Source organism: Fusarium flagelliforme (genome assembly GCF_020744385.1).
Source record: "Fusarium flagelliforme strain FIESC 12 MPI-CAGE-AA-0113 chromosome Unknown B0J16scaffold_3, whole genome shotgun sequence".
Taxonomy (NCBI): domain Eukaryota; kingdom Fungi; phylum Ascomycota; class Sordariomycetes; order Hypocreales; family Nectriaceae; genus Fusarium; species Fusarium flagelliforme.
The window spans coordinates 1,265,901-1,290,008 of NW_025763505.1; the positions used below are offsets into that span (position 1 = coordinate 1,265,901).

The window sequence follows — 24,108 nt, forward strand, 5'->3', positions numbered from 1 at the left end:
CTCTTCCGAGAGCTTTGACAAACACGGCTTTTGTTGAGAATATCGATCGTTATGGGGAAAGTTTAGTGGGTTTCGATGGAACTTTGAATTGGAATCATTCTCTTAGCGATGTCAATATTGCGTCATAGACAATTGTGCAATTTCAATAGTGGTCTCGAGAATCGGCATTGAGAGTCGGAGTTGAAGACCAAATAAGCTTACTCCCGAAGATCGTCAACATAAAAAACCGCCGATGAGAATATACTTCGATCGTCCAATCAGAGACTATGAATTGTTAACATGATACAGATGGGTAACATCGCTGTATGCAACCATGGATCAGCCCCATATGCCTCAGTCGATGTGCCAAGATGCTGGGAATATAGGAAGCACCTTTATTGGTTTTTGGTGCTTTTGGTCCGGACGATAAGAATGAAACATGAAAAAGAAATGAGCTGTTTTCCCTTTGGTCTGAGAGATGACGATGACTGTTTGAGGGTTATGTCAAAGGAGTATGATATTCATTATGTTGGTATCAAGTAGATGACATTTCAAAGGCTATGGGTTGTGAGAAATGAGAAATGTCCTTCAGTCATCTCATCTTTCTTACTGCATCAGGCGGTCAACATAGGGCTGTCGAGTAAGAGATGGGGGTTTAGTAAGTGTCTCTCTGCAACCATTTACAATTGGTGGATGGTAAGAGAACTTGCCATATATCCAGGATAATTATTCGAGGCCGTTGTTACTTTTAACTGAAAGCAGTCTTTCTTAAGCTGCCAAGGGCGAATGTGAGTACAGCAGATTAAGTACACTCTTAACTGAAGCCTCGCAAGACTCCCAAAGTATCAAGGTATGCATCATCACTTATGTTCTGTAGACATGGCAATCATATTGATCTTACGGTCATAGCCACAATGTAACCTTGTATGAGTAAAGCCCTACCTGCTTACCAATTGTATATACTCCGGTGAGGCTATTCACAACTGATCGTGTAAGTCTCAAGTTCCCACACCTTCGTCCCACAACGCTCGGCATGTTCGGCTCCAGCCATTCTTCAGGAAAATACCGAGACATCTGCGGAAACCCACATGGTCAGAGATGATCCAGTCCTTTAGCTGTGGCCGCTAGGATGGCCGGCCTCAGACCTTGTTAATGCTGTGTCCCTATAAGCAACTAGGAATGCGGTAACTCGCTCGGCTGATTCGGAGATATTACTGCACCAGCCCGAAAGTTAAGACAGAGAGAGATCATGTTTACGAGTAAACCTCATACATAGTCTCCATAGTGAGACAAGAAGGTGGAACTGGTAGTCTCAGACCAACATACAGTAATATTCTTTAGCTATCTAAATCCGTGAATCCAACCCTTGAATCCATAAAATGCCGAATCACTGGCTCGCACCAGAACTATTTCCTATCCCAAATACTAGATACATTTTGTACAATTCATTGTCACATAAACGCCTACACCGCGCTAACCGAGTGTCTTATTCTCTTATCCAAGTAGAATTGCGACCTCATCCTTAGCTTGTGTCTCCCAAACCTGGAGCAAGATCTGTCCAACGCCTCGTCGATATGCAATATCTCCAATACGCTCGATCCAAAGAACATTAACAAAGTCGACCATATCATCTGCGTCCATGTGCTCTTCGAACTTGTCCGTGTCGAATACATGAGAACCACGACGCTCTGTGGCCGTTGAAATGGCGATAAACTCAAGACGCTCTTCACCATCGTAGTTGGAAGATTGAATGCCTAGCCATGCATCGTGAGCACGGAACTGGCCTGCCCACTTATTGCCCTTACTCCAGATTTTACCCACAGCGAGTGGTGGGTTGGGTCGCTCGCGATGGGCCAGGGTAGTGTGGAATTCGACTTCGAAGAAACCGGAAGTTGTTCGAAACGAAAGCAACGGCCCGGGATACGCTTGCTCGCCCACTGCGGGCTCATAGCCACCCGACTCCACAGGATCTTCGACAGGGATGGGATACTTGAACGTCGCAGTCTCATCGCTTTCATGAATATAGTGTGAGCCGCTACGGACCCAATCCGGAGGAAGGTCCGCGTTAGGGGTGCGACGACCTCTGAGATGTTGATACTGGAGACCGGTGTTCATAACGGGAACAGTCGCAGCACGGTCTGTTAAGCTCCAGGAAACGGTTGGTCTGATCCTGAAAGGATGTGCGGAACGGTAACGCTTCGATTCTTGACCGCGTTTTCCAGTTCGAGCTTCTTCAACGTAGTCCGCAGCAGCTCTCCATAGGGTCAAGTCGACTGGGATGTTATCAAACCACCAACCCATCCAAGACCACGAAGGAAGGAAGGGTGGCCGAGAGAGCGCTCTTCTTCGAATGGAAGCATGAGGTCGCCAAAGCAGAGCAATGTCTAAGAACATAATCGGCATGCCATAGATGAAGCCTCCTGGGAAAGATCGAGAAAGCACGTGAGTAATGCCAGCAAACGCAGGTAGTGTATCGTCAACAAGCGTCAACTTTCGTGCACTGTATTCCATGACATAGCGAGCGTACTCGTCCAGGTCAGGCCAAGGTGGATGCTGGAATGCAAAGGCAGCATCAGGAATACTGCCAACACACTCCTGACGACCTCCTCGAAGCTTCTTCATAACACTGTTTGGACTTCCCTGCCAGGTCTCGCAGTGGCACTCCCAAGTCATCGAATCGTCGAAAAAGAAGACCGAGCGTCGAGAATAGATGCGCTCGACAAGAGTCCAGCCTCTGGTGTACCACGTCGAAGCAGCAACTAGTTCTTGGTGGGTACGACCAGTGGTTCGAATGCCTCGTGATGATGATCGCTTTGGGTCGAGGGAAGGCAGTCCAGTGTGAATGTCGCCAGACGCTGCCACAATAACGAGGTAAGCATTGGCAAAGGTGTATGCCATGTGTTTGATATGATCGTCCATTTCCTCTCGATTATCCTGAGTGATGCAGATCCGATCAATCCAGATGTGTCGAATTCCTAGCTTCTTTGCAAGCCACATAGCATCTAGATAGGTCTGAGGCATATCAAGATTGGGTAGCCGATCCTCGAAAACTGCCAGGTTTGACTTAAGCAGCTGCATGTATTCCAGCGGCTCATTGCGATGAGATCCGTTGACATAACTGAGAGCCAGGTAACGGTCTTTAGGGGTCGCTTTAACCAGGCGACGATCGACAACATCGATAAGCCAGGTAGGTCGCCAGGTCTTGATATCAGTCTCTGATGAAACGGCGCAGTGATGGTGATGCTCAGCATTACAAGCATCGAGCCATTCGCGGATGCGGGTGACTGGACTACCTTTGCTGACAGCCGCAGAGGCACGACGCTGAACCGAGGCTGCTACTGACGGTATGGGGATCTCTTTCTCTTTATCCTTGTCTCCGCCACCACGAGCTGCTCTGAGAGATCCAAGTAGGCGGCCTGTGATGCTGTTTCGCTTGCTAGCAGAGGGAGGGTGGTCTCGCGGTTCTCGAGGCACCCGTGGAGGGATACGGCTGTCGCGGCGCCTATCTCTGTCGATATCCCGTTCTCTGAGCCTATCTCGATCTCTCCCATTGACAGGATCTCTGTCTCTTGTAACATCATAATCTCGGTCCCTCCCGGTGTCGTAATCTCTGTCTCTAGGGTCATCATAGTCTCTGTCTTTTCCAAAGTCGCGACTATCTCTTCTTCCATCGAGTGATTTGTCACGGCTGTCTCTTCTGTCATCGAGTGGTCGATTACGATCTCGGTCTCTTCTATCATCCGGTGAAAAGTCACGACTGTCTCTTCTATCGTCCAGTGGCCTTCGATCCCTTCGGTCGTCTAGAGATCTGTCGCGACTGTCTCTCCTATCGTCTAGCGGTTTTCGGTCCCTCCTATCATCCGGTGATACGTCGCGGCTATCCCTTCGGTCATTGAGTGGCTTGTTGCGATCCCTCCTGTCATCCGGTGACACATCACGGCTATCCCTCCGGTCATTGAGCGGCTTGTTACGATCCCGGTCTCTTCGATCGTCTGATAACCTATCACGGCTATCCTTTCCACCATTTAATGGTTTGATGCGGTCTCGATCTCTCCTGTCGTCTGGGGAGCTATCACGACTGTCTTTTCTGTCGTCTATCAGTTTGCTGCGTTCCTTTTCTCTTCTATCATCCAGGGGCTTTTCGCGCTCTCTCTCTTTCTTGTCCGTTGAAGGTCTGTCGCGCTCGTGAGTGCGTTCGCGGGGTTTCTCTTTTTCTCGTTCCTTTTCCCTCTCTTTGTCCCGCTCATAGTCGCGATCACGGTCCCTTTCCATATCGCGATCAACATCACGATCAATGTCGCGATCGATATCTCTGTCCAAGTCTCTCTCCATGTCGCGGTATTGATCTCTTTCCTTGTCTCTCTCTCGGTCTCTTTCCCGATCCCTTGCGCGATCTCTTTCTCGTTCTTTTTCTTTATCCCTGCCTTTTTCGCGTTCGACGGGACGATCGCGGTCGCGATTGCGCTCTGGCTCTGGGGAGCTTCCATCGCGAGAATCATATGAGGGGCTGCGGTCTGGCATGGTCGGTTAAGGCCGCAGGCCTACAGCAAATGCGCGGAAGAATTTTGAGTGTGGCGCATGCCAAAACGTTTGTCGCAATATCGCCAGTAAGGAAATCAAAAGACCATGAAATTATCAAAAGTGGTAGGAAGTGATGTAGCTCCTGTTGATGCCCGAGAATGGGGTCTTCGTCACTATAGAAGTCGGTCAGAGCCCCTCAGCTTTCGCGGCCTGGGAGCACAGCGATACGATCTAATTGGCTCGTCAGACCTAGCTACCTACAGCAGCAACAGTCAGACAACGTCATTACGGCGGCAGCTCATATCCGAGCTACGATCGATCATACTATTCTAGTTAGTAGCGGTCTAGGATATGACAGGGCTTCACGATGCTGGTCGAGAGGTAACAAATATTTCAACACCTAAGCTTAGGATACGAAAACCGAATATGCACAGAAACTAGCTTGAGCTTTCATCTGTGACTCTGCCAAGGGATTCAGTCTCTTTTACCGCTAGTCTATATGTTGAGGTTTCCGTCCGTCCCTTAGAGCATTAGCCAACTCAAGTTGCATAGCCAATGGGCTCTTGGGAACAACATGGTTGTTGTGGGAAAACATGGATCGTCTCACTCGGTCAAAAAAGGTTCCTTTAAGGTGTACATTGGTATAGAAGTTGAAAACTTCACAATCAGTGCCGAGGGCTCATGGCGTCTTGCTGCCAATAGCCATAGCCAAAGATGCGAAACAAAACGGCCAAAGAACACGACAGTATACTTACGACATAACTATATATGCTGGAAAGGAGCAAGGTAGACAGTAGTACAAAGGGTATATCGAGCAGTTGGTCATCTCGACAAAAAGGACAGATCGAGGTCAAGCCGGGGATTGAACCCGGGACCTTTTCGGAATTAACAGGAGTTAATTGTGAACGAAACGTGATAACCGCTACACCACTCGACCTAGGGTGTTTTTGTTGAAAGGAATCAATGCGAAACGAAATATGAGGCATTTTTGGTGCAGAGATGTTGATATCGCGGACCATCCCAGAGCGGTTAGCGCTGCTTGGTATGTGGGGCACATTCGTGCCGCTGTGTGGGGCCGCCTGCCCGTCGTCCGTCATTCGTCAGATCTAACTTTAATTCTCAGCCAGAAGTTGAAAGGGAAGGAACTCGGCGACGACACGTCTCTAGCATTAGACAATATCACAGACTGGTTCATCGAGTAGATATCAGATAAACAGGCCTTGTATTCGAGTGCTCAGTTAAATCAAAATATCCATAGTGATTATCTAGTGCGCTGTTTCTCAACCCTTACATAAGTCAATGTTAATAAAGTTGTTAAACTTCAGGGATAGTAGAAAACTGATAGCAAGCGAAAGCCATCATGTTTAGTATTATAAAATGTTCCTTTTGCCTCGCTCTACGCACTATACATGTTCACAGATTGTTAGGCTGCAGTGTTTTCGATTCAAACTGTGGTTTGTAATGTAGTGTAAGCATTTTCAAGTCACGACCCACGATGGCACCCACTCACTGTGAGTGACACATCACATGCTCAAACCTCATGGTGGTTACTATGAAATTGTTTTCGATCCTTACACTGGCATTAAACTTATGTTCTTTCTCCTCATAATGGTCAGCAATGCGTTGTGACGTTTGCTCGTGTATGCTTGACTTGTGAATTCCACGTCGAATCATGCCAGTGAGCCTGCTGCCTTGCACAATACTCACAGCTAGAACAATCATTGTTAGTTCAGTGACTGTAACAGTTTAAATGACTGGAAGCCAAATCTCTTGAAGAACTCGGAGTGCTGGCGCTATTCTCGTTGCTGTCCGTCGCTTGTCCAGCGTCTCGCCAACGCCAAAGAAGGCGCTTTTGTTGGCAGTTGGAATATATCCAGCCAGTAACCTAACAAGACTCTTGTGCTGGCTCAGTCATTCTGGGCAATGGTATCAGAAAAACTAGCCATCTAGAGCTTAAAAGATAAAACAATTTGGCTACTTTATGCTAGCTTAGTCTAGGTAGCACTTTGGTAACAGTATTCTCCCTAAACCGCCTGTCCTGTTGTATCTTATGTCCTTGACCCTACACGCTATTTCTTGGTGACTATAAAGCCACATTGTTTTTCCATTTTCATCTTCATCAAAATGTCTACCTTCTCCTTTTCAGGAGCGACATTCAACAACTACCAGAGGAGGGGAAGAAGAGGAATTAAGGTAGGGGCATGGCACGAAGAGGTATAGCAAGAAGGGAAGGCAAATCAAGAAGCCCTATATTTAAGAGGACCTGCTATGCCTGACGACATGATACAGGATATGTGGACATGCAGACTTAGCTGTACTCTTATAAAGTTGGATACAGGAAAGCAGCGCCAGGGCCTATAGGGTGAGAAATTCACAAGTAGAAGGACATATAAAGTGTAGATTATCGGACACCTCATGTGAATGATGAGCCTGTTTCACGTAATAGACAATGCCCTGGCAGGCGCGGACGATTCAAACGAATGAGATGAGAAGAATGCACAAATAGAAAGGACAATTTAGGGGCTTCAGTAAGTGGCTACCTACCTAAGATAGGTAGAGGCTGTGGAAGCTATCGGGCGCATAAGTGTACCTTTGTGATCGACGTGGTGGTCTTGTTCAGGCATGCAGCACAGTAGCACTTTAGTTGATCTTATGAAATTCGAGGCTGTAAACTGAAGACCTTTACTTCAGGATTTACAAGACTATTCCAAGGATCTGTCTATACTTGTGTAAGGGAAAGGTCTACTGTCTCCGTGGTCTGATCGCAGACTATGCCTCAATCCCGTCAAGTACTCCCAAAATTACTGAATCTCGAAGGATTGACTAGCACAGTTATGTATACCATCACCAGACTTGTTGAAATCATCAACTGAGAGAGACCCTTGGAAATACGAAAACCTATCATCAACCCACCAAGATAGCTCGCGCAGCTGACCAATGTGCGAAAGGCCTATGCTGCCAATATTGGATGAGTTTCATGATATACCGTAGGTTGATTGGAACTAATATTGTTGACATTTATTTCTTTTATTAGAATGGCATAAAACTACATCGACTAGTCCTTCCTGACTGCAAACTTATATCTGTCGCCTCTGTCCAGGAGCACAACCCTATCCTCCAACCCTGCCTCTTTCACAGCTGTCTCGAAATCCTTTCGTGGCGACAAAAATACGTCGTAATCATCGTAATGAATGGGGATGGTGACATCTGGGTTCATCATCTTGATCATCTCAACTCCTTGTTTCGCATCCATAGTTACCATGATCAGGGGTGCGGACGGCCCAGGGATGGTGGTTCCTCCCAAATGGATCAGCATCAAGTCGATGCGTTCATCTTGGAGCCACTTTGGAATGTCTTTCAGCTCATCCACGAGAAGTGTGTCTCCTGATATGTAGATACGGTAACCAGTTTGCACCTTGTCGTCTGCGCCGTTGTGATAACCAAGCTCGATCATCCAACCGTTGGTAGGTGGAACTGCACCAAGGATGTCGTTCACTGCTGCTAAAGGACCAGGAGGGACGTGCTTGCCTGGCATACCAGTGACATTGATCACTGGAGCTTGCTTTCCAGCTTCTGCATCATCAGATTTGAGCTTTAGGTGATCGAAAAAGTCGAGTGCCTTGACGTTGGTGAAAGGGGGATCTTTGGAAGTCAAGCATTGATGGGCATGCGGAGTGGTGACAATCAGGAAATCTCTATTGAGAGAATCCTCTACCAGTCGATCGAAATGATCCTCATGATAATGTGAGAGAAGGATCCCATCCAGTGAAGGTAGTTCATCTAGATCAACCGCTGGGTCGGTCTGTCGTTGAGCAGTAACACCAGGGCCGAGATGAACGTGATCACCAGCATGAAGGAAATTTGGATCTGTGAGAAGACGAAAACCTTGCCATTCGATTATGGTTGTCGCTGTTCCGATGAAATAGACATTTGCATTTTCATCGCCTTTGCTACCCTTGGGATGAGTTTTGGTTGCCTTTGGGAGGAGGGACTGGTCGTCGCCAACAGCAGATTTGTCTTTGAGAAGAGGTTGTCTCTTGGACAATGCCAGATTGATAGATCCTTTATCAGACATGATTTTAAGAATGAAAGTGAAATATCTGGTTGTCTAGTTGAACTGGCGATTTTCTGTGGCTGTCGGAATAATTTATGGTAATTGTTGAATGACGTTGATCTGGCGTATGTCTTTCAATCAGCAACCATATTCCGTCTCGCTCTACCCAATGTGCAGGAAAGACCGTCATAGACTCTGAGAAGAGCATACAGTTACGTCCGAATTGTCAATTTATGAACATCAGTTATATAATGATTGGTCCGGTATGTATTGGATTGACTTGCAGCGACGAGTGAGCTTGAGTATGAATTTCATCATACGGGTTTCATCAATATCCTTTAGGAACCCACCTAAGCTCACTTTCAGTATATCAAGTTTGATCAATTGAACAGACTCAGTAGCAGCAAAGAGATCTCTTTATGATTGTTTAATTGTTTTATACAATAGCTTGACTGAAGTAGCAATTCCTTGCATTTGACTGTAAGTGAACTGTAGTCTGTCTCAATTGCATTGCGGAGAACTCAAAGGAGGGTAAAAAGACGGTTTATCGGCTTGCAACTTGATATAAGATTTACGAGACAGTTTTATCCACCATTGGCTGAAACGGTCAATATGTATTTCATGTTTCATGAAATAGGTTTGAATTGACTTTGAACCCTTTGTCCAGAGCTCCAGAGCTCCAAGCTACCCCACCTTTCTGCGATTTTCTGTCATTGTGGGACAGTGACTACGTTATCTACGTACCATGTAGTTCAATCTTTCTTTGATTCAACAAAGCAAACATCAATCACTCAATATGACAAGATTTCGACCCTGCATTGACCTCCACGCTGGCCAGGTCAAGCAGATCGTTGGAGGTACTCTTGACAGTACTTCTGCCGCTCTGCAAACCAACTATGTCTCTCAACACCCCCCTGCTCACTTCGCTCAGCTCTACCGGGACAATGAGCTTCATGGTGCTCATGTTATTATGCTAGGACCCGGCAACGACGGACCTGCCAAAGAGGCTCTGCAAGCATGGCCTGGGGGTCTCCAAGTCGGAGGCGGCATCAACGATAAGAACGCAAAAGAATGGATGGATGCGGGAGCCGAGAAGGTACTACATCGGAAGCGTCACGCACAGACAGTTGATCTAACTATTCGACAGGTCATTATTACCTCGTACCTTTTTCCGGAGGGTAAATTTAGTCAGGAAAGACTCGATGCGGTGTTGGAAGCTCTCGGTGGTGATAAGAACAAACTTGTCATTGACCTCAGTTGCCGTCGTCGTGGAGAGGACTCTTGGTTTGTGGCCATGAACAAATGGCAGACAATCACAGACATGGAAGTCAACCAAGGTAAGTAAACACAAACTTCTACAAGCATGTGGCTCACAAGGTGCAGAATCTATCAAATTGTTGGAGCCTTACTGTTCCGAGTTCTTGATCCATGCCGCAGACAACGAGGGTCTTCAGAAGGGAGTCGATGAGAAACTAGTGGAACAACTCTCCCAATGGTGTTCTATCCCGGTCACTTATGCAGGGGGTGGTAGACATCTTGAAGACTTGGAAAATGTAAAGAGGCTCAGCAACGGCAAGGTGGATCTCACTATCGGAAGCGCTTTGGATTGTTTTGGAGGTTCGGGTGTCAAGTTTGACGATTGCGTCGCTTGGAACAAGAAGCAAAATAACTAGACAAAGAAAATAGAATCGCTTATGAACCAGTTGAATGCATCTGTAAGTGTTGGTGTCAGTGCAGCCGCATGCAGGTTGTGAAACATAACATCAATCATGTTGTTTACATTCATAGCTTTGGGTGAGGTAATAGTAGCATAATAATGTTGTATTTGCAATTCAATTTTTTTCATGGCTTCAGGTGAGCTAACAATATGTTACTAACTAAAGACGGCAGTAAAAAGCTCACTTTGTTGAACTATTTAACCGAGCTGATATAGATCTGGTGATGTTTATACAGGCCTGGCCAGACAACGGAGATTTCGTCATAGTCGATGCAGGTCCACCAGGTATTGATCGAAATCACGATGGATTGTAATGATCGGATGCCAAGCAATAGGCTCAGAGGCATACAATGGGCCCGTGGGGAAGATACAGGGTCAGTGCGAGGACCGAGGGAGGGAAAACAAGAGCAGCCGCACCCAGGTTTTGGTTGAAAACAACCTAGCAAGTTGATAGAAACAAACATCCATGAAAAAGCACAGAGATAACCAGGGTGGATATACCTTTCAAAAGGACCACACAATGCCGGGTTTAGTGCCAGAAAAGCCTCGTCTGGCGCTCGGGAAGATCGAGATGCAAGACATCCAAAATGGGCAAAGAGAATCCCGTCCTGTTTAGCTTAGCGGAGACTTTTTTTATTTTTGACTTTTGGTGGGGGATCTTCGAAGTGGAAAAGAAAAGTTGCATCGAGGAAAATAAGAATCCCATGTGAGTGTGAGTGAAGATCTGTGACTAAACTAAAACTCCATCCCGAGGTGCATCTCCAAGTTTTGAGGTGCAGTAGACTTGCAGTCGGCGACCTGTCAAACGGGAGCGACAAACTATAGTACATGCTAACTTAGTACCTAACTTCCATGTTGGGCAGCTTTTCCCCATTCCCCCCATTGCCGGGGGTGAAACGGAAGCGAAAAACAGTGAGAAAAACGTCATGATAGAATAATAAGTCCAGTAGAAGTATAAGCTTAGGGTAAGGTATAGTAGTAGATTGGGGAAAGAAAAACAACAAAGCTCAAAGCCACTCGAAAAGCCACCCGGCCTCGATAAGCAACAGAGCTTTGAATAGAGCTCGCATAGTAAACATTGCGTCTCAGAAATATTCAAGGATTATGCTAGATCTCAACAACCAATTACTTGCTTTTTCTGTGCGGCTGGCTGCGTTGCTGCCATGGCGACTGACCTGTTGCAACGCTGTGAAGGGATGCTGGCTTGACGCTGCAGGTAGTTCTCGACCGTCCTTGGACGTCCTTGGAGGGGAGCTACTCCAGCAGGGGCGGGGTAGCCTGCTGCATTGTAGCAAGATAATTAGCGCCTCCAACGTCCGACTTTAGCTCGCAACTGGACAGCGTCTCCCAGGCAACGCTTTCCATGTTTGTTTTCTCTTCGTCCAATCATATTCACTCCTCGTTCGACCTGCTGTGCTTCCCTTAAACACATCAACTCGCCATAGTCACAACTCATAGTCAACCTGCGACTTTCATAACATTACAGCATCATCGTGGAAGTTGTGCTGAGTGTCGAGTCGAGTCGAGCCTTTGATAGAGCTGTTCAGGTGTATTCTTTTTCACTTACACTTTGGGTCTCATTTTCTTACTTGCATTCATCCTCGCCTTCACCGCGACATTGACTTGACATTCCTCTGATTCATTTTCATTGTGTATACTTGACTCGCATACCAATGCGTTGATAGTCGCTCGTCCAAAAACTTGCGACTTTATTAGTTATCACGGCTGTAGCTCCCATGGCTACTGAATCGGTATGTAGACCCGCGCCACTTGCCCTGTTTCTCGGGCAAAATGTCTCTGACTGATGCTCAGGTACATCCCTTGCGAATCAACAAGACCACCACTCCAAACAAATCTCCATCCACAATGGCGAGCGGAATCCCTCGCCCGCTGTCGGAGCTCTCACCGACAGAGATGAGAAGAAACTCACCCAGCTGGCATAGACAATCGAACGGTTCTCCAAAGGTATGACCGCTAACCGCCATCTATCATTTTGATGTTTTGTATTGACACAGCATGCAGAAATCTTCAGGGAACCCCGATTCTTCGCCATTCCAATCTTCACCTTCAGAAGTTACCTCTCCACGTCTGTTTTGGCAGAACCGCAACACAGAAAACATCTTTGGTCCTGGATCACCATCATCACACCGCCGCTCTTCAATCGAGCGTCTCCAGAAGGCCTCCCGGGTCAAGAACAGCAACATTCTAGCACTCGAGCAAAAGCAGGAATATGATCCTACTCGACTTCCTCAGATCGAAAGACCGCTTGCTAAGGTCCAAGCAAACTCGTTCCATGGATCGACTGCATCATTCCGCTCATCGACCACTGACCGCCCCAACTTTGGTCACTCCCGAACTGAAAGCACAATGACAGTTCCCACCATCAGCCCAACCAGATCTTCCGCCTCTCAATCCGGAGGCTCACCGAACCGTCCCCTCACCCCCAGCCGGGATCAAGTGTCGCCTACCAAGTCGTCCCTATCCCACTCTCGGTTCAAGAACAGCTTTGATATGGAAACGGGTACCTGGACCTTTGGTTCTCCCGAAGAGGATGAAGATCTTCCTATGGGCCGCCGCCATGCAAAGAGTGTTACCTTTGATGCTGCCCCTCCACAGATCAACGAGTATGAAATGGCAACTCCCGACCTTTCATCTATCGGAACCAACTCTCGCGAGGGAAGCTACGAGTCGCTAGACTATGAAGAAGAAGACAGTGATGTGCTATACGATCCTGGCCATGTCGATCTCGAGGGCGACAGCTTCGATGCATCTCTCGAGGACACAGACAAAACACCCGTCGTCGGTCCAGATGACTGGAGAGGAGACAGCCCGATGACGACCCGCACTGCCCCGCGGGAGTTTGATGGCAGCCCAATGCCCGAAACACCTCGGGCCTCATTGAACGGTGGCCGTCCCCTGCACGTCCGCTCTGATTCCACTGCTTCTAGCGGTGAGCACCGGCCTCTGCCACCTCTCCCCGGCTTCTTGAGCCACTCCCGTAACAACTCAGCACCATCCTCTCCCGCTTCCCCAAGCCTGTCGGCTACCGCGGAGAGAATGCTTGGAAACCAGAGGAACCTACCATCCCCCCCTGCCGCCTCCTCTGCGAGCAAGCTGGATATCCAAAGCATTGGTAATGCCAAGATGTCGCTCGAGGAACGACTAAGGCTCATGATGCTGTCCGATGACAATGACGGCAAGAGTGCGGCCGAGCAGCAGCGTGAGCGTCGCCTTCGTAGGGGTAATGGTCGACGACTCAGCAGCCCGCTCTCGGAGCCCGAGGACTCAATGATGAGCTTCAACGACGCTCTTGAGGAGCAAGATGACATGGTTGGTGAAATGTCCGCTCTTGAGGACTACCAATTGCCTCCTCGTATCTCGCGTGATTCCATCATGCGCAAGGTCAATGGCAACAACAAGCCCACCGACCAAGACAAGGACTGCATCTTCACTTCTCCTCCCGCCTCACGAAGCCCCAGCAGAAGTCCCGAAAGACAAATCCCTGACGATCCTGACGTTCCTATCCCTTCCACCGAAGACTCTCTCTTGTCAGAGGATGACGATACAGAGGAAGAAGAGGGTAGCGTTATTATCAGGAGAATGCCGGACAGCGAGATTGAGTTTTATGAGGACTCTGATGTCGATTTTGATGAGGACGAGTCTAGGTTAGAGCTTCCAGTGGATGATGACAGCGACAGCCACTACTCTTCGCAAGAGCCCACACCACAGGAGATCAAGCCTGAGGAGATTGAGGCCAAATTCCAGGAGCAGGTCTCAAAGTCTGAGCCTGAGCCTGAGGAGATTCAAGAGGAGGTGATTACTCCAACAACTGCTACTCCTACGCAAAATCAGAGCATGTCTTCGCTTCTTGATTTCGCTTCTCATGACAAGGATGCCTCGTTCTCACGAGACTTCGAGTCTTACATGCTTCCTGAGCCTGAGAAGCCCGAGGAAGCAGAGGAAGCAGAGGAACCTGTCAAGGAAGACAAGGAGCCTCTGCCTGAGCCTCCCAAGATGGCAGATGCCCATGCCTTCCTTCAGCGACCTTTCACTCCTGAGCAACCTCTCTCTAAGCCTGAGTACGACGGTACTGGGTGGGGTGATCCTGAAGACGAGTACGACGACGATTGCCCAAGCACGCCAGACTCAGTCATTCATCACCCGGTCCCTGCTATCGAGGAACCTGAGCTGCCCGCTATCCCCGAGCGAACTGCCACAATCAAGGCGACTGGTTCAAAGCTCAAGACCCGTCTTTCTAACACACCTTCCGACATCACTGCTATGAGGGAAGCCCGCCGACAAGTCAGCATGGAGGTTCCCAACGTGCCACCAATTCCTGACAAGCACACCAAGCGGCTTTCCAAAGACAACAGCGGACTTCTAGTTACCGGCGATGAGTTTATCAACCGACATCCTAGCTTCAAGAACCGCAGCTTGACTTTGGATCTCGATCTAGGTCTCAGCCTCGACCAAGACTTTGAACGAGTCATTGAGGCACAAAAGGTGGCTTACAACAACCCCTTCCTTACCCAACCTCCAACATACAATTCCAGCCCCAGTAGACAAGTGTCTACAACAAGAACTCAACAACACAACCATGAAGAACTTGATGCTAACGTAACATTCCGTCGCCAGCGTGGTTATCTTATGCGACAAAACACGAAGGTTGTCACCGCCAGTGACAAAGATACAGATGAATTCCGAGTTGCCAGATCCGTTGGAAACTCACCCATCAAGGAGGATAGACCGATGTCGTGCATCGTCGAGCCCTGGAATGGAAAACCTCGCCAGCGAAGTATCCGAAAGCGTACCGGTGGCAGCATTGGACCTGTTCCTCCTTTGCCTGGTCAAGAGAGTAATGCAACAGCTGTCAGCCAGGCTCCTGTCGATGAGGATTTGGCTCTCGAGATGGCTACACCGGAAAGCGGAGAGAGAGGTCGTCTTTTTGTCAAGGTCATGGGTGTCAAGGACCTGGACCTGCCTCTTCCAAGAAGTAAGTACCAGCATGAAAAGATTGAAAGGACGAATCTAACGGTAGCAGATGAGCGTACTTGGTTCAGCCTCACCCTTGACAACGGTGTCCACTGCGTGACAACAGCTTGGCTCGAGCTAGCACGAAACGCTCCTATCGGCCAGGAATTTGAGCTTGTCGTGCCCAATGACCTCGAATTCCAGCTCACACTCAATGTTAAGCTCGAGAAGCCCATTGAGCGTGCTAAGCCGCCGCCACCTACCGTCAAGGTTCACAAGCACAAGACGTCAACCTTCAGCAGAGTGTTCGCGTCACCCAAGAAACGCAAGGAACTCGAACTTCGCCAACGTGAAGAAGAGGAACGAGCCGTGCAGCTGCAGAAGGATGCTCAGGCTAAGCAGCGCAACACTCCTCCAACAGCATATGAGCTTCTTTCTCCTTTGGCTGCTGAGGACGGTAGCTTCGGCCGCGCTTACGTCTGCCTTCGAGAACATGAGAGCCGATGTTTCGGTCGTCCATACCTTGCTGAAGTTGCCTGCTTCAACGAGTGGGCAACCGAGGAGGCTGGTTTTGCTTCCAGTGTCAAGAGCAAGCGTGGCAACACAAATGTTGTCCGCCGTGCACCATACAAGGTGGGCAAGCTGGAGCTTCAGCTCCTATTTGTCCCTCGCCCCAAGAATGCGACGGACGAGGACATGCCCAAGAGTATGAACTCGTGCATTCGCGAGCTCAAGGCTGCCGAGGAGAGAATGTCCCGCAACTGGGAGGGACACCTGAGCCAACAAGGTGGTGATTGCCCTGTAAGTTCACTTCCACCAAAGCATTATTTCAACTGAAGCTAACTTTGATACAGTACTGGCGCCGCCGATATTTCAAGCTTGTCGGCACCAAGCTCACTGCTTACCATGAGGCAACTCGCCAGCCTCGAGCTACCATCAACCTGGCCAACGCCAAGCGGTTGATCGACGACCGTAGGGCCTTGACAGAAAAGGAGACTACTGGCAGGGGTGGTCGACGTCGTCGCTCAGCGTTTGCGGAAGATGAAGAGGGCTACATGTTTGTTGAAGAAGGATTCCGCATTCGATTCAACAACGGTGAGCTTATCGACTTCTACGCGGACACTGCTGCAGATAAGGAAGGCTGGTTGAAGGTCCTTACCGATGTTGTCGGACGTGACAGCCCAGAAGAAGAATCTTCAAATCAGCGCTCAAAAGCCAAGTGGTGTCAGTTGGTTCTTCGACGAGAGGAGCAACTGCGCCGACGCGCATCGGGTCGCCGAGTGAACTCAAGACCTAAGAGCATGTTCCTCTAGAACACGATGTGGCATGGTGAAGACGAAAATGAGACAAGGTGCTGGGCGCCGGGCGCCATATGACGACTACCTGGACCTGGCGTTCAGGACCAGCAGGATATTCACGATAGACGTCTCCGTTCTCGAGTCCTCTGGTATTGGTTTATATGGTTGATGGGATACTATGTTGTTTGATGTTGTAATATGACTGGAGTTGGGCGAGGTATTCTACCCTTGGCTGACGAAATTGGGAGCATTGGCCGTTTGTGCACTTACAAGGCGTCGGCATGGAAATGGTTCTTTTATGTTTGTTTACTTTGAGTTTTGGGGGGTTAATTGGCGCCTGTGCGTAAGGTGTTCTCTGTTTGTAGCATCAGATTATAATGAATTGTCAAAAATGTTAATGTTAAGTCTAACGAGTACCCAACATCATCCCGTTAATATCGCTTGTGCATGGAACTTTAATCAACTCTGAAGCAATGGTAAAGATCTGAGATGAGGTGAGCACGTGACAGAGTAACAAACACGTATCCATCCATCAATTGTTCATGCGAGCAATGCCTGTAGACGCCCGTAAGCGGGGCATGTAGGGGAGCGAGCTTATGAGGCGCAGCGTAATTTACAGTGGCTCATTCATACCTGGAGCTACCCGAACTGACTGGACAGGATAGGATCAGCCCGTATTAGTGCCATCCGATCCCATCCCATCTTACCTAGCTACATACAACCTCCGGCTTGGTTGCCAAGTTGACGTCCAATTCTCTCTCAAGCGCTTTGTTACTATACCATCTCCTTCGCGCTTCATTTGCACTCTCTTTTAACAATCTACTTCTAATTAACCTCAGTCACCATGGCCGGCCGTTTCGTACGGGCGTCCAAGTACCGTACGTACCTGTACCTACTGGCGCAAACTCAAGTGCAGGTCGCCGGAAGTCAAACCCCCGATATGCTGACGTTACTCGCCAGGCCACGTCTTTGGAAAGTCGACGAGAAAGGAATTCTGCTACGACAACCTCCATATCAGTCGCAATGCTTGGGATACAAACTTGATCAAGGTGCGTCGTACTGCATCGCGGCGCGTGGTGCAGTCAGTCCATAATCTAGAGAGTCGGCGCGCTGATTTAGGGGGTGGTTGGGTTCGAATAGGTCAACCCTGAGTATCTCTCAGTCAATTGGGATGCTTCTGGTGGCGGCGCATTCGCTGTTATTCCTCTGAACGAGAAAGGAAAGCTTCCCGACCAGATTCCGTTGTTTCGCGGTCACACTGCCGCTGTGCTCGATACTGACTGGTATGCATTCCCCTCCTTGGGCCCCTGAGCTCGTTCCTCTGTCAGGAGGGTACTGACAGACAATCAAGGAACCCTTTCAACGACAACATTATCGCCTCTGCCTCCGACGATGGAAAGGTCTTTATCTGGGAGGTTCCCCAAGATTTTACGTTGCACACCGACGCCGAGGAGATTATCGATGTCGCGCCCGTGAGCAAGCTTGCTGGTCACCCCAGGTTGGTTACATATTGTACGAACCACGATTCAAAGATACTAACACCCGAAAAGAAAGGTTGGACAGGTTCTCTTCAACCCCGCGGCCGAAAACATTCTCGCCTCTGCCTCGGGCGACTTCACCATCAAGCTTTGGGATGTCAACACCGGCCAGTCGCCTCTTACCCTTAAGCACAACGACATCGTCCAGAGTTTGACATGGAACGCCAGCGGCAGCATGCTCGCCACCACCTCGCGAGATAAGAAAATTCGTGTGTGGGATGTCCGACAGGAGAAGCCCGTCCACGAGGGCCCTGGCCACGGCGGTGCCAAGAACAGTCGCGCAGTCTGGCTGGGAGAGCACAACCGTTTTGCGACAACCGGTTTCTCGCGAATGAGCGAACGACAAATAGCTCTTTGGGAGCCCGGCAGGACAGAGCCCATTGGCGGATTCACCATGCTCGACTCTATCTCTGGTGTCTGCATGCCTTTCTGGGGTATGTACATATTCGACCGTTCAGATTGCGCTGAGACTAATACCTTGCAGATGATGGCTCAAACTGCCTGTACCTTGCTGGCAAGGGGTAAGGTTTCGCTTCTATCCGTACTGAGACAATGTTAACCTAGTACAGTGACGGCAACATTCGATACTTTGAGTACGAGAATGACAAATTCGAGTTCCTCAGCGAGTACAAGTCCGTCGACCCTCAGCGCGGTATTGCTTTCATGCCCCGACGAGGCATCAACGTATGGTTCCCCCGAAAATTCAGTGTGTCACGTTTACTAACAGATCTAGACTCATGAGAATGAGGTCATGAGGGCTTACAAGACCGTCAACGACGCTTACGTTGAGCCCATCTCGTTCACTGTCCCACGACGTGCCGAGACCTTCCAGGCTGATATCTTCCCCCCTGCCGTTGGAACCAAGCCTGCTGCCACCGCCCAGGAGTGGTTCGATGGCAAGACTGCCATTCCTAACAAGATTGATCTTGAGAGCGTTTACGACGGTACCGCACCCAAGGAGATCACCTCCGACTACAAGGCTCCTGCTGCTCCCGCACCTGTCGCCGAGAAGCCTGCTCCCAAGGAGGAGCCCAAGAGAGAAGAGCCCAAGCCTGCTCCCGCTCTCCGATCTCCCCCTCCCACCATGAACGAGCAGAAGGGCTCTATTTCTGCCATGGCCTCCCGATACCAGGACAAGCAGGAGGATGAGGAAGAGGATGATGATGATGCTTCAAGCTTCGAGGAGGTTTCCCGACCTGCTCAACGCCAAGCTGCTCCTGCCGCCAAATTCACGCCTCCTGCTCAATCGCAGACAGCTTCTTCTTACACTCCCGCAGCCGCGAAGCCCGCTTCACCGGCCAAGACTCCTACCACTCCCGCGTTCTCGGCTCCCGCAGCGGCTTCTTCTCCCTCTTCCTCCGCCCCCAGCGGCGGTGACCCTTCATTCGCCGAGATCAAGCAGCTCATTGTAGGTCAGACCAAGCAGATCGGCCTCTTGACTGCTGAGGTCGAGGCGCTCAAACGCAAGGTCAGCTCCGGCTCTCAGGACCAGAGCGAGCGCATCCGACAGCTTGAACTCGAGCTTGAGGAGGCGAGATCCTAAAGAGAGGAACACAATCTACTTTGGGAATGTGAACATCAACCCCTTCCCGGGCGTTGGAAACTATGGGGACGTGGGTGGACAGTTGTAGCGAATATGTGTATATAGATAGGGTATTTAAAAGATTGCGCTTTGACAGCTCATTGCTGTATGTCTTGTCTGTGTGAATAAATGATGAGCGTGGGGGATGTCGGGTGGGTGGTAAACTTGACTCAGTGATCGAACTATTTTTTACTTCCATATACCTGGGTATTCCAAGTCGTACTTGAGCTGGATGGTCATGCCAGTACATAACGCTCTTACCTCACGGATACAAAATATCAATCACCAGCAGCAACCAACAGACACACTTATCAGCTACTTCCTGGTTCCAGCCCCATGATTGAATAATTGTAAATCCTGAAGTTGCTCCTTACTGAGGCACAAGTTAAGACAATGAAGTTCGACTCCGTCGTTTTCGATCTACCCTATACACAAAAATCTGGATATTCTCGATCTTCTCTAGATAACTAGAACAGAATTTAGCATGTTCTAATCTTAGCAAAAGTGCACTTGCTACACCGCTAGGCCTATATAATGACCGATAATATAGGCGTGATAGTGCACACTTTCGTTTCAATATGCGCTTTCTTCGTGATAACCATAAACAACAGTGACAAACCAGAACTTGCCAAAGACAACCAAGGGGGGTTTCGAGTAGATGTTAACCTCATAAATAGAAACAGATTCTGTATTCACCGAGATTTCTTGAAATATACAAGCTTAAGCGCCATTGCCAACAAACTCTGGCCTTGACATCGGCGGCCAAGTGAGATGCAAAGCGAGGGAGTGAGCTTCTACGAAACCTACCAAGCTAACCTTCAGTAAGCGCACGCTGTGGCCATATCGGCGACCCGCACTGCTCAATGGAACGGATATTATCCTCAACAATGGACGCTAATAGTTCTCGGCGCTCAACTTGATTCCCCAAGTTGTGAACGGAATACAGACGGAAAACCTTTGATGATTCTGTCATGTCGTAGATAACCAGTCGGAAAGAAGCAGAGCAGTGGGCTACGCCACCAAGGAGTTTCTGCTACCACAGCCGGACTTCTTCTTCAGGAAAGCTTTGGCAGTTGAGCTGTTTCATAATAAAGGGTCCTGATGGGGACATGCGGTCCAGACTCGGATCCATGCTGAACTCGAGAAGAGCTTTGTGAGCAGCTCGATGGTAACCCTTTCTTGGCAGAGTGTTCAGGCGGAATCACGATAGAGTGGCGTTGCAAAGCGTCATAGTAGAGGTGGACTCCATGCTTCATGGGGCAGTATCTCACCATGGCCGTGGTTCGTTTGCAACTAGGGCTGCTAGACAACTCGGGAGGAAACACCAACCACCTCGCCTCGAAACTCACCTTCGGATCTAGATCATGACCGAGTAAGAATCGAAAATAGATGCCGATCAAACATCTGAGCAGCAGCGACGTGTTTGAGAGATCCCGTCTGTGTGAATGAGGTTGCATATGGAGATATCGAGATACCATATCTGGAAGTCAGTGATAGCCAGGTTCACCAGAATAGCGTGCCAAGCAGGTAGTCTGAAACTATCCAGACCTTGCTGGCTTCGCTAAGGAACGTCAGAGAAACGTCCACTTCCCAACTTCCGCGAACACCATGACTCAAGCGAGGGCATCACAGTCAACTGTGCGTAGGCAGGGTCGTATTTACAGGAACAAGTGGGCGACTGAACCCCTGATACCCCAGAAACGATTTTGAAGCGAAGAGTTTGATGGGCAAACTTGCAAGGTGCTTGCTTCATACTCTTCTGGAAGAGCTGATGGCTGGGTCTGTGGTGTTTCATGTATCTGAGGCAGAGGGCAGGGACCCTTCTACGGCCTCGGCGGTGTGATGTGATTGTATGTAGAGAGACCTTGCCTCAAACTAGAAGAGCTTTGCTCTCTATGGATCTTGCCGCAGGGTTCGGACAGCTGACTCGATGGGTTACTGGAAGCCGAGGGCCAAGTTGTTCAGCTTAATGACCGCAGATCTTGGTGATAGCGAATGGTTTAACACGGAACCCCAGGCTTGTTTCCCAGATGTGACAGGCACACTTCTGTGCTGTAGGAAAGTGATAACACACACAGGGCAACAGGAACATGGGTTTGATCGCTGGTTGGGGACCCGGACTGTTTCAGGTCAGTAGACTGTGCGGTCAAGATAATAATGCAAACCAGATCTAGCGCTAGATGCAGAAACTTCTCTCTTGGGCAACTGGGTAGAAACCCAATGCGTAGCTCACGATTGGGGAAAACGTCCATATCGTTACTGTAGCATTAGAACGACAATCTCAATTAACAAGGCGGGCCCCTATAGCACTGCAGGTGAGCTATTGACTACGATGTCTGTAAAGCCTGGCAGGTCTAGCCTTCGGGAACTATACGTAAGTTCCGTTCCACATACTCTCTGGGCTTTGAGGAAACAGAATCGGGCCCTTTCTGGACCCCTGGCCAAGAGACTCGGCTAGCACTGCAATTGACGAGAGAGTGATAGTTGTGCCTGGATGATGATATCCCTCAGCTTGATAATTGACAACCCCCCAGCGAGCAAAAGCCCTAAGATGGTCCACCGCCGGAAGATAACCCGATCGACAACCACTACCGAGTGGATGACCTTTGAATTGCTTCTATTTATGGTCTGTAACGACAACATAAGTCGCCAGAACCAAGATGAAGCATAAATGTGAGGTTGGGGTGAAATCCTGATACATCCAATCGAACTTCGAGACGCATCTCAAACTGGACCCCTTGCGGGTCATGGCCAACCGCCGACAGGGAAGCTCTTCAGATTTATGATTGGCTGATGTGAGATGGCCAACCTAAATTTGGGCACACACCTCTTCTGAAACGCAAGCGTTGAAAGCTGAGTGGCAGCTCATGGGGAGAAGATCTTGGCTTTAGTGGTTTCCAGAGTCTGAGTAGGCCAAATGGAATGAGGCCCGGCCCAGTGAGTGTAAGTCATCAAGGAACCTCGATAGTGAGATTGGTGGATTAAACGCTTATCCTTTTGCGTTGGCTTGTGATATGCCATAATCTCAAGACGTGCCATCTGGTTGGAGTTGTTCGTGTCTCTTGATCAGAGCATCGACGACTCGTGTTACCCAGAACAATAACAAACCAGTGTCCAATCCAGTCTGCAGAGACAGCCAGGGCCCATGGCATTCAAGACTTGTTACGGCCCGCAGCGGCGCGAAAGATTCCTCTCACGTGCAGTGAGATGCGCGACTGCAATTTTAAAATTATCCAGGGGTAACGCAGTCCATCAGAGTCAATGCGACCCTGCTGCGTTCCAAACTTGCGATGAGTGATCTCGTAAATGCGAGTCTTTGTTTGTTGCTGCCGAGCAAGGGATGACCAGTCATAAACATGTTGATTGAGAACCCAATGATGTAAACTTGTAAAGACTGCAGCTTGCAAAGACCGTTGGGGAAAAAGCCATTCATAGTAGATTTCAATAATCCAAATACGGCATGATTGGCCAGTCTGAGAACGATGCCTGTTGCTTATTGTTACATGGCGCTGATAGTATCCAGGATTTGACGGAGCCGCGATGGAGGAGAGTGAAGCCTCGTCTCCTGCCAGGTGTGTCAGAAGAATTGTCCTCTAAGGCTTGGGCTACAGAAATAAAATAGCCTAAATGCTGGCCTAAGCCAGTATAAGGTGATCAAATTATTTCGTCTCTTATGCTCTCAGCGGCCAATTCTTCTGACACCCTGACATCTGCTCACATGGATATATGAGTGATCATGAGCATGCAGGTACAGATTAGGACGTACGTGATATCATCCCAAATAAGGACAAGGAAGCCACACAGTATTATGTACGTATATGCGCTCTATCGTTTCTCGGCGAAGCAACGTCTTTTCGGGGTTTCGAAGATCAGAACCAGCCAAGCTCGTTCAAGAAGGTCGATTCCAGGTGATGTTGGCTTGCATGCCACCATAGAATTCGGGGCGGCTTGAGCCTTGGAAACTTGTGGTCCACAATCGGAGGAGACAGGCCCCAACTGGTAACGGTCAATCGAAAGTCATGAAACCCCATGGTCTTATTGATTGATTCGATCGTGTCGATAAAACAAAGTGAGCCAGCGGCCCAGCCTCCCTCTTGATCGATAATCTGGGATATCAAACAGTTGAGAACCATTGATGAAGGGGTGTGACGGTTTCAGACATCTGGTATCATTGGTGCATAAGCCTTGAGACGAGATGTGGTGTCTGATGCAGTCCTGCAGGCACGTTTCACATTGACGAAAACGCTGCCCTGACGCAGACCTGGTAGGGATATGTTGGACAAGTGACCCTCTTTAGTTGAAAAAAATATCCTTGCTTTGCATTAGTCTGCAGAATTGACCTGCGGAACCCACCGGCATTGTTGGCTAAGGCCTAAAAACAGTGATCAGAGTTCGTGGGCTCACAGAAGATGGCGCAAAGTGGCTAGAGCGGAAATCAATTTCTGAGC

At 49.0% G+C, this 24,108-nt stretch overlaps 5 protein-coding genes and 1 non-coding gene across 6 annotated transcripts; 3 read left to right on the forward strand and 3 right to left on the reverse strand.

The window, feature by feature from the left end:
• Positions 1 to 1,290: 1,290 nt before the first annotated feature.
• On the reverse strand, positions 1,291 to 4,877 carry B0J16DRAFT_337138 (heterokaryon incompatibility protein-domain-containing protein). The gene has a single exon (XM_046127317.1). It carries the CDS (start codon positions 4,498 to 4,500, stop codon positions 1,474 to 1,476), a length of 3,027 nt encoding a protein of 1,008 aa, XP_045984335.1. The 5' UTR covers positions 4,501 to 4,877; the 3' UTR covers positions 1,291 to 1,473.
• Positions 4,878 to 5,347: 470 nt separating this feature from the next.
• On the reverse strand, positions 5,348 to 5,437 carry B0J16DRAFT_t125. Its single transcript has one exon. It is a non-coding gene; the product is annotated as a tRNA-Val (tRNA).
• A 2,118-nt stretch (positions 5,438 to 7,555) lies between these two features.
• B0J16DRAFT_318090 (beta-lactamase superfamily domain-containing protein) lies at positions 7,556 to 8,575 on the reverse strand (the record flags this gene model as incomplete). Its single annotated transcript, XM_046125422.1, has 1 exon — positions 7,556 to 8,575. The coding sequence occupies one exon, from the start codon at positions 8,573 to 8,575 to the stop codon at positions 7,556 to 7,558; it is 1,020 nt and encodes a 339-aa protein (XP_045984336.1).
• Positions 8,576 to 9,211: 636 nt separating this feature from the next.
• B0J16DRAFT_301971 (uncharacterized protein) lies at positions 9,212 to 10,279 on the forward strand. Its single transcript, XM_046124619.1, has 3 exons — positions 9,212 to 9,650; positions 9,702 to 9,891; positions 9,938 to 10,279. The coding sequence occupies exons 1-3, from the start codon at positions 9,351 to 9,353 to the stop codon at positions 10,225 to 10,227; spliced, it is 780 nt and encodes a 259-aa protein (XP_045984337.1). The 5' UTR covers positions 9,212 to 9,350; the 3' UTR covers positions 10,228 to 10,279.
• Positions 10,280 to 11,722: 1,443 nt separating this feature from the next.
• B0J16DRAFT_337142 (uncharacterized protein) lies at positions 11,723 to 16,959 on the forward strand. Its single transcript, XM_046127318.1, has 6 exons — positions 11,723 to 12,022; positions 12,084 to 12,236; positions 12,294 to 14,774; positions 14,907 to 15,264; positions 15,313 to 16,043; positions 16,097 to 16,959. The coding sequence occupies exons 1-6, from the start codon at positions 12,008 to 12,010 to the stop codon at positions 16,553 to 16,555; spliced, it is 4,197 nt and encodes a 1,398-aa protein (XP_045984338.1). The 5' UTR covers positions 11,723 to 12,007; the 3' UTR covers positions 16,556 to 16,959.
• Positions 16,960 to 17,250: 291 nt separating this feature from the next.
• On the forward strand, positions 17,251 to 19,964 carry B0J16DRAFT_93870 (uncharacterized protein). Its single transcript, XM_046134709.1, has 8 exons — positions 17,251 to 17,418; positions 17,501 to 17,589; positions 17,681 to 17,823; positions 17,892 to 18,038; positions 18,091 to 18,512; positions 18,563 to 18,599; positions 18,648 to 18,762; positions 18,812 to 19,964. The coding sequence occupies exons 1-8, from the start codon at positions 17,385 to 17,387 to the stop codon at positions 19,619 to 19,621; spliced, it is 1,797 nt and encodes a 598-aa protein (XP_045984339.1). The 5' UTR covers positions 17,251 to 17,384; the 3' UTR covers positions 19,622 to 19,964.
• Positions 19,965 to 24,108: the final 4,144 nt, after the last annotated feature.

Coding starts and splice junctions, on each gene's coding strand:
- B0J16DRAFT_337138 (XM_046127317.1), bottom strand. CDS start 4,500: ATGCCAGACCGCAGCCCCTCATATGATTCTCGCGATGGAAGCTCCCCA.
- B0J16DRAFT_93870 (XM_046134709.1), top strand. CDS start 17,385: ATGGCCGGCCGTTTCGTACGGGCGTCCAAGTACC. Junction 18,600..18,647: donor CTGTACCTTGCTGGCAAGGG/GTAAGGTTTCGC, acceptor AACCTAGTACAG/TGACGGCAACATTCGATACT. Junction 18,763..18,811: donor TGCCCCGACGAGGCATCAAC/GTATGGTTCCCC, acceptor TAACAGATCTAG/ACTCATGAGAATGAGGTCAT.
- B0J16DRAFT_301971 (XM_046124619.1), top strand. CDS start 9,351: ATGACAAGATTTCGACCCTGCATTGACCTCCACGCTGGCCAGGTCAAG. Junction 9,651..9,701: donor TGGATGCGGGAGCCGAGAAG/GTACTACATCGG, acceptor ACTATTCGACAG/GTCATTATTACCTCGTACCT. Junction 9,892..9,937: donor AGACATGGAAGTCAACCAAG/GTAAGTAAACAC, acceptor CACAAGGTGCAG/AATCTATCAAATTGTTGGAG.
- B0J16DRAFT_337142 (XM_046127318.1), top strand. Junction 15,265..15,312: donor GGACCTGCCTCTTCCAAGAA/GTAAGTACCAGC, acceptor TAACGGTAGCAG/ATGAGCGTACTTGGTTCAGC. Junction 16,044..16,096: donor AACAAGGTGGTGATTGCCCT/GTAAGTTCACTT, acceptor ACTTTGATACAG/TACTGGCGCCGCCGATATTT.